Source organism: Callionymus lyra, chromosome 17, assembly GCF_982586985.1.
Source record: "Callionymus lyra chromosome 17, fCalLyr1.hap1.1, whole genome shotgun sequence".
Lineage (NCBI taxonomy): Eukaryota > Metazoa > Chordata > Actinopteri > Syngnathiformes > Callionymidae > Callionymus > Callionymus lyra.
In genome coordinates this window covers 11,472,286-11,484,664 of record NC_141834.1, presented here as the reverse complement: position 1 = coordinate 11,484,664, position 12,379 = coordinate 11,472,286, and the positions used below count along the sequence as shown (strand labels likewise).

The 12,379-nt window shown below is 36.4% G+C and overlaps 2 protein-coding genes and 1 long non-coding RNA gene across 3 annotated transcripts; all 3 read left to right on the top strand.

Moving 5' to 3' along the window:
- The first annotated feature begins 1,674 nt into the window (after nt 1-1,674).
- Nucleotides 1,675-1,933, top strand: LOC148062438 (uncharacterized). The gene is made up of 2 exons (XR_015709207.1): nt 1,675-1,775; nt 1,833-1,933. It is a non-coding gene; the product is annotated as an uncharacterized LOC148062438 (long non-coding RNA).
- A 2,340-nt stretch (nt 1,934-4,273) lies between these two features.
- lypc (ly6 domain containing, pigment cell) lies at nt 4,274-6,109 on the top strand. Its single transcript, XM_087779105.1, has 3 exons — nt 4,274-4,328; nt 5,706-5,825; nt 5,898-6,109. Exons 1-3 carry the CDS (start codon nt 4,274-4,276, stop codon nt 6,107-6,109), a joined length of 387 nt encoding a protein of 128 aa, XP_087635231.1.
- A 1,977-nt stretch (nt 6,110-8,086) lies between these two features.
- zp3d.2 (zona pellucida glycoprotein 3d tandem duplicate 2) lies at nt 8,087-12,076 on the top strand. Its single transcript, XM_087779104.1, has 8 exons — nt 8,087-8,557; nt 9,737-9,852; nt 9,936-10,039; nt 10,133-10,310; nt 10,397-10,502; nt 11,325-11,410; nt 11,483-11,556; nt 11,643-12,076. Exons 1-8 carry the CDS (start codon nt 8,090-8,092, stop codon nt 12,074-12,076), a joined length of 1,566 nt encoding a protein of 521 aa, XP_087635230.1. The 5' UTR covers nt 8,087-8,089.
- Nucleotides 12,077-12,379: the final 303 nt, after the last annotated feature.

Here is a 12,379-nt window from a genome sequence, read left to right as displayed (position 1 = left end):
TGCGCGGGGTGCGAGAGGTCGAAGGTCAGCTGCGCAGACAGGCCGGCGCCGTGAACCAGGAGGCGGTGAAGCTGCAGCGGGAGAGGTCACACCTGGAGGCCATGCTGCGTCAACTGGGCGGTGACATGAGGGTCAACAGGAGGAGCTCCGAGGGCAGGACCAGGAGACCCTCGGCGAGGGAGACGGTACTCCGAGAATCCTCTTCATCAGGGTTTGTGATCGACAAAAGTTGTGGTTTATGAAAACATCTGTGTTTTAGGAGAGAGATGGAGCTGATTTTTTGCTGGCTCGTGAAAAGAAGGAGCTTCTACAGTTGAGACGTGATGTGGAGGAAGCTCTGAGGAACACACGAGGTCTTCTTCAGGTAACTATGTTTTAAAATATATTAATTTAATAAAACTGTTGATCTTTTATAGAGTAATGTGACGGTCTAATGGCCTGCGATTTCATTTTCTATTAGAATTAAAAATCAGAATCAGAAAAAAATGTGTGGATACATTAAAAAAAATATAAATATATATATATATATATAATATATATTATTTGATGGAAAAGGTCATGCATACATGGAAGTTAACCTATAATGATAATTAGATTTTAAATAATGAATTAAAATGAAATAATAAAATATATACATATATAATAAACATATTATTATTATTATTATTATTATTATTATATACCTGGACTTAAGACTTTCTTTTATTGTCATTGCACAGAAAACACAGCAGTGAAAGTGGCAACGAAATTTCGTTGCTTGGCAACCGTTAAAAAAAACACAGCAGAGTGAATGTATATATAAAAGTATAAATATAAATATTAATAAGTTGAAAATAGCGCAATATATTATGAACAGACGGTTTAAATATTGCATAGAATAATGAATGTATATAAAAGTATAAATATAATATTAATAAGTTACAAATAGTGCAATATAGTATAAACAGAATCAATAAATAAAGTTTTAAATATTGCATTGAATAATTAATGTATATAAAAGTATAAATATGAATAGGTTAAAAAATAGTTCAATATGTTATAAATAGAATAAATACATAATTTATTAAATATTGCATAGCTAAAGTTATATATCCCATGATGCACTGCTACAGTTTTAAAGTTACAATAACATTTAAATGATTATTGAAATCAGATTTTAAAAAATAAAAGTTAAAATAAAAATAACACATTTCTTCACTTTACATGCAGTACATTTTGCTTCTTTCCTCAACAAAAGTCACAGTACATAACATATAACTCACTAAAGGAAATTGTATTAATCTTATCTTAATCTTATAATAAATTATACCGAAAAAAAACCAGCCCATCCCTGGTGTAGAAGCTGACTTTGGAAAACATATAATCACCAAGAATCATGGATCTGTTCCAGGATCTGGGCCAGAGCAACAAACTTCTTCTCCGCTGTGCTGGAGAACGAGCCCGAGTCCTGGAGCTGGTTCCTCCCAGGAGCTCGACCGGTGGACGTGGATCGTCTCCCGGGACCAGAGCAGATCCCATCAGTCCTTTTACTCCTGGTGAAACATCATCTGGACTCTTGAACATCTTCTTTTCTTCATGGACTTTCAATGCCTTAATGTCTATCTTCAGAATGCAAGAGTGTCTTGGAGTCTTCCTCAACGGTACTGCAACAATCAGAACGTCTGAGGAGCAGCGTCAGAGAGTTGCTCACCAGCGCCATCATCAGGCAGAGAGAAGCTCATCAAGCGGTCAACGATGGACTGGTGAAGAAAGTAGCCGAGACGGTGGATCTTCAGGTGACCTTGAAGCTTCACAGACCAGTCCAGACAGTACTAATCGATTCTTGCTCGTAGAGAGAACTGACGCTGACGGCTGCCGCCACCAGACAGGCTTTATTCCGCAAACAGAGAGAGGTCGACTGTGTTCGCCACAGTTATGGCAGAGCTCAGGTGAGCGACACCATTAAAGAAATGAAAATGTGACATCATCACCGTGCGTCTGAAGGGTCCAGAGTACAGTGGAGACACACTGGCCAGAGAGAAACTGGACCGACCTCTGGTGCAGGTGTACCAGCGCCACCCGGGGACACACTTACCTGAAGCTGCACGGCTCATACAGGTGAGTCTTAGGGGCCACATTTTATACATGGTATGTTGTAAGGGGCCGTAGCAAAAATAAAGGAGTGAAGAGCCTGAATATAATGGTTAAAATTGAAAAATGAAAATTAAGTTAAAACGTTTTATTTTCTGATTCAGCTTTTACATTTTTTTATAACTTACATTTCTTCTAAATCTGATAAAAAAAATGTTTTTTTTTAATTCATTTTGATCTTTTTCACGGGCTATGAATAAAAAGAAAAAACAAAGAAAAAACACAAGACAAAAGTATTTAGAGTTGAACTTAAATAATAAATAATAAAAATAGTTTGTTTCTACATGATCTTTGACCTCATGAGGTTCACATGGACACAGTTAAAGGGCCATATTTGGCCCCTGGGGTCTCACTTTGTCCAGGTCTGTTCCAACTAAAAACAATATAGAGACATAACCTTTAGTTCATCGGAACAAATAATAGTAACTGACCCCTTGGGACAAAACACAGCCGTGTTAAATCTGATAAAATCAGTTGTTGTTGTTGTTTTAAATTAAATTAAAATCAATTTTATTATAAAAACAATCAGTTTTTGATAGATAGAAAGGAATACATGGAAAAAATCTAAGAAAACACGTAATTGAGCCATTACATTTTATTAAAAAGCTTAATAAACTAAATAAAAATATGATAAAAGGCACGTTTATTCAATTTACTCACAAAGATGACACTGTTTTCTAAAGGGAAAGGGGCGTAAAATAAAATAAACTAAACAGTTTTCTATTTAAATAAAACATTTAACCAAAATGTATTGATTTAAATCAAATAAATCCTTCTCTAACCGCGTCGTGGTTCTCCCTCCAGGGCAGCGCAGATCTGAGACGATCTTTGAAATCCTCTGAAGCGGAGTTGGCCTCTCTGCAGCTCACCTGCCATCACCTGCTGGACGACATGCGCAGTAAACAGAAGGCCTCGCAGGTAGACGCTGACGTCATCCGCATGAGGCGACATCGAGTCGACAAGCGCGCGATGCCCGCTCTTCTCCAGCAGGTGGCGTACAGAAGACAGCTGTCTTTGTCGAGTGCTCAGAAGACAAAACAAATACACAATAATTAAATTGAATTGAATGTTAAAGTATAAAAACAGCCCAGAAAACCTTTACAGTATTGTGTGCAATGGAGAATTTCAATTAATACATGTAACTAATCCACAAAATATTAATAAAAATGTGATCATAACGATTGAATTTTTACTTTATATAAGCAATTCTTGCGATGTGCAGTTCGTTCTGCAGAACGGAATTACAAACCTAAAAATGATTATTAGATCCGGACCAATATTTAAAATCCATTTAATCAATTATCAGTTATTTTGACAGAAGATCCGAGCGTTGCCAAAACAAAAAACATTAAAGTGGTTGTAAAAAAAAGGTTAAAGTAAAATTATACAAAATCAAATTCGAATCGAAGAAGATATTAAACTTTAATTAAACTTGAATGTTTGGCGTGCAAATCTCAATTACTGTCACGCTTATAATGATCTCTAAATACATTCATTTAATTTTCAAAATCCCATAATATCCCATGACAAACATTTCATTGTTCAACATTAACAACTAACACACACAACTACAATTAAATTATTTAACAAGATACACTCACTTCAAATGAGCTCGTATTTTTTAACATCTGATGAAAACATTGTTAATTCATCCATAAAAAGAACAATTTTAAACTTGAGACTTGAAAATATTGGACCAAACAACAACCAAAAGCAGCTTCTCTGTCAAGTCACAAGACTTCAGGTCACTTGACCGTCCGGCTCCTCGTCCTTCATTAGAGCTGATGTGATTTTCATAATTGACTCGCTGGAGAGACAGAAATGTCACCACAGTTTACGAGCTTCGGCAGCACTGACATTTGCTCGTGAATGAAGATTTCGGAAGGTTTTGTGGTTCTTCTTAATGTCCGCTTACAACTGGAGTCAATGGAGATTCTTGGAGCCGAGACAACATGAGGAAAATGCAAAGATTGACCTTTACTTCCACAAGGACCAGCAAAGGAAGTAGAAGAAAACGGAATTTGGACGGATTTTTCAGGAGAATATAAAGCGTTTTTTTTATCCTTTGCTGATTTGGAAAAAAAGATACAGTTCTGATATTCCAAATTAAGTTGCACAAGAATCTAAAGTCTGGCAGTTCAGGATGAAGTTGCTGCTACTTTCAGGTCTGCTGGTATTTCTTCTAATTCCTTCTACAGGTAAGTGAATTTTTTTCTTACGTCATGTTTCGAACGATGGAGAAATAGAAGCAGTAGATGGTCAATATATAATATTAATGATGGATGGATTAACTTTCCTTCGGGAAATTATTTTTCCAGCTCACAATGATACAGACGATAGATTCATAAAACAAGAACAAAGTGCAATAAAAAGATAAAGAACAAAGAAAAGATAACATAGACAAAGAATACAAAGATTAACATGGAATAGAATCATATTTTCTCTGCACTCCTGCCACAAAAACACAGAATTAAACAATCTAATAGCAAGAGGAATGAATGAGTCCCTGAGTCTATTAGTGTTGCATCATGGGAGGAGCATTTGTGCACTTCATCTGCTTCTCTGCTCACTGATGACAGTGTTCAGAGGATGACTGTCATCATCCATGATGGACAGTAGTTTGTTCAGTGATCTCCTCTCAGCAACGGTCATCAGTGTGTCCAGCTTCATTCCACAGAACCAGCCTTTCTGTCCAACCTGTTGACACTCCTCTTGGACACATTCCCACCCCAACACACCACAGCATAAACACTGAGCACCAGAGACCGGTAGAACATGTAGAGGAGCTTCCTGCAGATGTTAAATGATCAAAAGCCTCCTCAGAAAGTACAGTCTACTCTGAACTTTCTTATACACATGTGCTGTGTCTCAAATCGCATACTTGCGTACTCAAAGATAGTATTTTTAGCGCGTAAGTGCGTCTCAATTCTTAGTATGTGAAATTTAGTCCGCCATGCACACTAAATTGGCATACTAAAATGCCCACAAAACTGAGTATGGTTCGATGGACACTAACCACCCTAAACAGCTGCCAGCAGCATGACGTTTTAAACGGAAGTTACGTCGTATATATTAATTTACGTACAGGTATATGTTCTGCTGCAGTAGAAGGATGAGATGTCTTCGGTGCTGATACCAGCTTAAATATCTCGCGAATATTTCGATTCTCATATTTTTTCTTTATTTCTTTTTCCAAACTTGTAAAACGTGCTGCAAGCAGGTGTCTGTGATAGCGTTCCAATAGCTGGTTAAATGGAAGTAGAAGAAGAAGCTGTTGCGTCATTTCCTATTAGTGTGTAGCAGCAGTGTTTGATTTGAGACATACTATCTGTGGAGAATTTGTGTACTAGTTAGTACGTACACTATCCTGATGCATACTAACTTCTAGTATACTAAGAGAAGTATGCAATTTGAGACACAGCAATGGTCTGTGTTGCAGCATCTGTCCAGAAATGTCCTTATACTGTTACAGTTAATTTAATTCAGATTGTACTCTGGTACGATTTCATGTGATGTCCGATCGCTTTTCTTGCCCAGACTCCTCCATGATTAACTTAAAAATGTTTGCATCTCAGCTTCACTCTTCTGCTACACTTGTGTGTTTCCTGCCGTCTCTCCCGCCGCCTGCATCGCCTTCCCTCAGAGGTGTCCTCCGGGGCAGATCTGTTTGTCCAGCAAAGCCGTGGGAGTGAGAGGTAAAAACCCACGGAGTTGAATCCACTGTTGTTGTTTTTTTTTGGTGTCTGACTGGTTTCGCTCGACTCCAGGAGGCTATCGCGTCGTCCTGTACGAGAGGAGCTGCGTCCTGCCGTCGCTGTGCGGAGTCGCCGGGAGCAAGTACGCCATGGGACTCAACTTTACTTTCAGAAACAGTTGCTGCGACACTCACCTCTGCAATGAAAGAGCGACGACGAACGCCGGCGGACGCGCCTCCGCGACTCTCCTGACGCTTGTGATGGTGTCTCACACCGTCTGGTGAAGAACCAGAAGCTCAATGTATACGTTTATATCTTCTGACACTAAAAATATAAAACACATTAGATGTGTCGATGTATTTTAAAGTTGGTTTTCTAAAAATCTGTGTCACTTTTTCAATACTCGTGTACAAGAATGTCCTAATATTACTCTGACTACAATGTTATTCATCGATAAATGAGATATATTTTAATCAATATTATTCAGTTTTATGTGTATCCGTCATTACAAAATAGTTTATTTCTTATAAATAATGTTGATACTATGCATTCTAAGCACTTAAAAAAATATATTGATGTTTTAGAGTATAATATTTATTTTATAATACAGTTACCATTGTGAATAATACTTGTTTTTAAAAGTCCGTTTAGTGCAACGTGTTAAATTTTTTGCTCATATAACTTTTTTTTATTATTATTATTCTTTGGTCACAATTCAAGTGTGAAGATGCTAATGAAGTTTCATGAAGCAGTGTCATGTTGTTTCGAGGTCAGTAGGTGGCGCTGTCAGTTTTAGAATTACGTGATGTTTCGTTAGAACTGTTCAGAACAAGGTGGAAAAAAAATAGTGCAGAGACTGCCATCTAGTGGACTCTGAAAAAAATGACACTGCTTCATGAAGCTTCGTCAGACCCACACATGCTAACAGGAAGCTAACGCTAAAACAAAGATTTGATTTGAATTGAACCATATATATGTTTTATTGTTTTCATCAGTTCTTAGCCTAATATGTGGTTATAAATGTATTCAAATGCAAAAATACATTTTTAATCAAGAAGCTTCCACAATAACACATTTTATCTGAACTCATTTTCAATGTTCATAATTTATATATATATATTTTTATTGTTATCATCAATTCTTAGCCAAATTTGTGGTTATAAATGGATTCAAATGCAAAAAACTTATTTTTTTAATCAAGAAGCTTCCATAATAACACATTTTATCGGAACTTATTTTCAATGTTCATAATTTATATATATTTTTTTTATTGTTATCATCAATTCTTAGCCAAATATGTGGTTATAAATGGATTCAAATGCAAAAATCTATTTTTTAATCAAGAAGCTTCCATAATAACACATTTTATCGGAACTTATTTTCAATGTTCATAATTTATACATATATTTTTTTATTGTTATCAGTTATTAGCCAAATATGTGGTTATGAATGTATTAAAATGCAAAAATAATTTTTCAATCAAGAAGCTTCTATAATAACACATTTTATCGGAATTATTTTCAATGTTCATAATTTATATATATATTTGTTATTTTTATCATCAATTCTTAGCCAAATATGTGGTTAAAAATGGATTCAAATGCAAAAATCTATTTTTTAATCAAGAAGCTTCCATAATAACACATTTTATCCGAATTTATTTTTCAATGTTTATAATTTATATACTGTATATATATTTGTTATTGTTATCATCAATTCTTAGCCAAATATGTGGTTAAAAATGGATTCAAATGCAAAAATCTATTTTTTAATCAAGAAGCTTCCATAATAACACATTTTATCGGAACTTATTTTCAATGTTCATAATTTATACATATTTTTTATGATATTGTATCTTATCGTTGCAATTAAATTGCACTTATATTTCATTTGTACACTATTGTATTTTTCCCTATGTCTCTATCTCGATATCTAAGTAGTACAGATTGTGGTAATGGCAACAAACAATTACTTTAAAATATTTTTGGATTTTATTTCCATGTTTATATTAAATGAGTACATGTATGTATATAATTGAAATACCCATCCCTGTGCACTTCGTTCGACTCCTTTATGTATGTTTATGTATGTTTATTTTGCTTTACATGTGTGTTTTGCTGTTATGTTCCATACTTCACCACTAGATGTCGACACTGTGTCTGGTCCACTTCTCAAACAGGTGATCTTGATTTGCCTCCATGTAAAAGCTTAAAGTGTGTTTAGATTGTTTTGGTCGTTTGGCTTGAAAAACGAATCAAAACACGATGAGATTCTCTCGGTTAATAACTTTTCTGCTGTCGATCACTTTGATCGACGGAGGAGAACCTGTCAATCAAACGGCCCAGACGGCGAATAATAAAGTGTACCGACGAGATGTCCCGACGTCCCCGCGTCCTTACCTACACCTGCCGGTGTACGTGGACCCGGGACAGCCGCCGGTGGAGAAGCTCCATCTGTCCCCGGACTGGGGGACCGGATACGAAGGTCTACCCGGGTTCCTGCGGAGCGTGCTGCTGCCGGAGACGCACGAGTCGAGCCCGGCGACGGACTCGGGCTTTTCCGTCAAGGCGTCTTGTTACGCCAACAAAATGCACGTCGAGGTTCCGAGGATTCTTTTGGGAAACGATGCGTTACTTTTACACTTGAAGCTCGGATCGTGTTCGGTGAGCAGTTCTGCTGCGGATCATGTTTACTTTGAGTACAACGTGGATTCGTGTGGAACCCAAACAACAGTGAGTTATATATAATGTTAATATGTTTAACATGTATGACAACGATTTGATTTAAAATATATTTCTGCACTTAAATACAATAAGAATCACACATTTGTCTGAAAACTGTATTGAAAAAAATATATAATCTACTGTTCAATTAGTCGCCATCTTTGTTTTAGCGTTAACTTCCGGTTAGCTTCCGGTTAGGATGTCAGTAGATAAAGTACTTTTATATTTACGTGTAAGTATCGAATTGAATTGAGTCCACAAAATTGCTTTCTCTTTTTTTTTTGTTTCATAATTATTGACAAAAAAGTAATGGCTCTTTGGTATCCAGTTAAAAAAAAAATTGTTTACATATTTTTCAAAAATGTTATGCTTCTTTGAATGGTTCAGTAAAAAATCACGTGACAAAATGTTGACCAGAACTTTTAAAATCGTCATCTCTTTGCAGAGACTCCGAGTCTCTGGTAAATTCCATAGATCTTTTATGTGTAACGTAAACAAGTGTCAGTCAAACATCTCAACAGGTCTCGACTGTAGATGGAAGTATAAACAAAATAAATCGAATCTAAAGTATAAAAATGCTCAAGGTGTTGCTTATAAAGTAAAGATGTGTTCATATTTAATTTCCTTTCTTTGTATGATGCACATTTCTGTTAATTGTAATAATAATTATCCTTTTTTATCATTTTCTTATTTCTAAAGAAGAGTTTTAATTTTTCAACTATTAATAACAACTTCTAAACCAGGGGTGGGCAATTTAATCTCCTTCCAAGGGCCACATTTTGAACGGTGACCGTTGTGAGGCGCCACCAGGAAAAAAAATAAAGGAGCGAAAAGTATAAATATAATGGGCGGGTGGGACTAAACAAACTTAAACTGCGAAAACAAATCTGATACAATTAAGGCAAATAAGGTTAGAAATATGTTTTAAAATATACTCCAGATCTTTTTGATGGGAAATAAATGTTCTCAAAATTGGAGGACAAAAGTTTTGAAACAAAATCCCAGTAATCATATTTACAGTTGAGCTAGTGATGAATAAAATATGTAAATGCAAAATAAAATGGTTAGTTTCTACATGGTCCGTCTAATGAGTTTTTCTTTGACCTCACAAGGGCCACATCTGTTCTGAACTCCACAGTCAAGCATGCATTTCAAAGACTAAGGCATTTATTTTGTGTTTATTTGTAGATGATAAACGGACGTATGGCTTATCTGAACACTATAAACTACGACCCTCCACAGATCCAAGGTTCAATCAGAAGAGCGGTTCCTTTCACTTTGCCTGTTACTTGCTTTTATAGCAGGTATTTTTTTTTATAACATTTATTTCCACCTGTTTGTTTCCCTTTTAAGGTTTTAACAATGGCACATTTATTTCACCTCTTAGGTACCACTACTCTTACAAAGTTGGATACACGCCAAAGCTCCAGATGAAGAAAATATACAAGTCAATGCAGAACAGATTAGATTATACTCTGTCTCCTCGAAATGGTAAAGATTCTTTCTACGCTTTATAAAAGTGTTCATGACTTTACACTGTTTGAAACAATATCTGGTGCTGATCAACTGCTTCTCTGGTTGCAGCTCAGTGGCAGCCACTCTCTCCGTCGGACCAGTATTTTCTAGGAAATCCAATGTACTTCCAGGCAGAGAGTTCCTTAGTCTCCGAGAACCAACGACTTTATCTTCACTTGTGTTTTGTGACTCCGGAACAGACATTCACGGCTTCCTCAATAAAGTTTTCTGTGGTGGAAAATTATGGGTAATATACCACTGGAGTGACCATCACACAAAAAAAACAATTTTTCAGTTTGTTTACAAATACTCTTCTCCTCCGTCTTTATCAAGATGTATGGTGGAGAGCAAGTCCAGCCGCTCAAGATTCATCCCGTATACTAACAACGTCGTCAGATTCACGGTGGATGCTTTCATGTTCAACGGGCTGTCAAGTCAGGTGAGTAAACGAGTTTAAATGAGATTCATGTATCATACACAGTGGTCTCTATTGGCGTACTATACGTATAACAATACAGGGGCAAAAGTACAATATGTTGAATTGTATTTGTTTTGAAACAAAATGTGTCCAAACATCAGATTTTAAAGCTGCTGGAGTAGACTGTATCCTCTCGTCCTTAGTCATTTTTCCCTTAGCTGAATCGCAAGTTGATTTTGTAATACAGAAAAAACACAAACTCTGTTAAATTGCATGCATGTAATGAATTGTATTTATATACAAGCTTCAATTAAAAAAATAAACTGTAAAATAACCTTGATTAAAAATATGATTTGAAAGCCGTAAATATATTTCAATAATTAAATTTGCACAGTGCTGTTAAATTCTGAAAAAACATCGCAATTTTAAGTATTTTATTGCAACCCTAACCATACTCCTGTAATATTGTTTTATCACTCCATAAGTGCAGATTTGATAAAGTGACAATAAGCATTTTTTAGAATATTGTTTCTGTCTCCCCCTGAAGGCGGAACAGTGTAACTGCAATTTTGTTATTATATTCCTAGTTCTCACCAGGTTAAAAAAAATAAAAATTAATAGATAATGGCACTTGTTGGGTCAGTTTATTGTTTTATCTTCCTGGTTAGTCTTATGGTTCTTTATATGTAAACACTCTCTGGGTAGAAGAGCCTGATTAAAAAGAGAGTTTTACTGCTTGATCCATTCATTACAGAATATTTTTGTCGGATATTTTTGTTCTAAAACAAATATGATCCGTTTATCATTTATAACTAAATCAATACATGTGTTTTTTGTTTTAAGGTTTACATGCATTGCACCATGTCTGTAGGAAGTAATCTTCCCACTGCTACTTCCAAGTCCTGCAACTATGACAAGTCCCAGAAAAGGTTTGTTTATTTTCCTCTCAAACATGAACGTGAACCATATCATATTTTAACATTTTCTGACTCGTCCGTTAGATGGGTTGAACTTCACGGCTCGGACAATGTGTGCTCCTGTTGTGAGTCGATGTGTATCACCGCTCACTCGGAGGGTGAGTTTGTAATGAATGTTTTCACTGGATGTTTGATGGTAACTTATTTTAATGTTATTATTTATTTTTTTTGTTCTATTTTTAAGCCCCTAGAATCCTCAGTAGTGCCGCCTGGCCCATCGAGCCAGATGTGAAACAGAAGAAAAACGTCACCAGTGTCATCACCATGTCGACATCACCATCGCCATCATCAACGAGGAAGTTACCCACGACTTCATCATCATCGCCATCATCATCGCCATCATCAACGAGGAAGTTACCCATGACTTCATCGAGAGCGAAGGTGAAGCCGCCGCCAACCGCGAGGTCCAGAAAAGTGTTTGAGGGAACCGTCACACAGAAGCCGACGGTGGCCTCCACTGTGACCTCTGCCGTGACCTCCAGCGCGAGCGCCGTGAGTAATCCGATCCGAGGTCGCGGTCTGAAGCGGGTCGAGGAGAGATGGACGGACGGCTTCGCCGTCGTCGAGGAGGTCGCTCAAAGGAAATTATTTGAAGACGTCTTCGATTTCCGTGAATAATGCTCAGATTATCTTTAGTTTGTTCTGGCTAGCTGCTGTCTTAAGTGATGGCTTTTACACCATTTTATTTTTATTTTTTTAAGTATTCATTCTGAGAGTTAAAAGCCAGACCTGCAAAATAAATAACACCTGGAATTACCAATTATCTACGTACATTTTTTTTCAAATCTCTTAGTTTGTGATTAACTTGGTTAACCTGTGTGTTTGTGGGACCCTTTAGATAACGCGTTTGTTTTCGGGTCACCTTGACCTTCACCTAAACCTTGTGTTTAAAAAAAAACAACAAAAAAAACCCTTTTTTTC

Coding starts and splice junctions, on each gene's coding strand:
- zp3d.2 (XM_087779104.1), top strand. CDS start 8,090: ATGAGATTCTCTCGGTTAATAACTTTTCTGCTGTCGATCACTTTGATC. Junction 10,040..10,132: donor TACTCTGTCTCCTCGAAATG/GTAAAGATTCTT, acceptor CTCTGGTTGCAG/CTCAGTGGCAGCCACTCTCT. Junction 11,557..11,642: donor TATCACCGCTCACTCGGAGG/GTGAGTTTGTAA, acceptor TCTATTTTTAAG/CCCCTAGAATCCTCAGTAGT.
- lypc (XM_087779105.1), top strand. CDS start 4,274: ATGAAGTTGCTGCTACTTTCAGGTCTGCTGGTATTTCTTCTAATTCCT. Junction 4,329..5,705: donor TCTTCTAATTCCTTCTACAG/GTAAGTGAATTT, acceptor TTTGCATCTCAG/CTTCACTCTTCTGCTACACT. Junction 5,826..5,897: donor CAAAGCCGTGGGAGTGAGAG/GTAAAAACCCAC, acceptor GCTCGACTCCAG/GAGGCTATCGCGTCGTCCTG.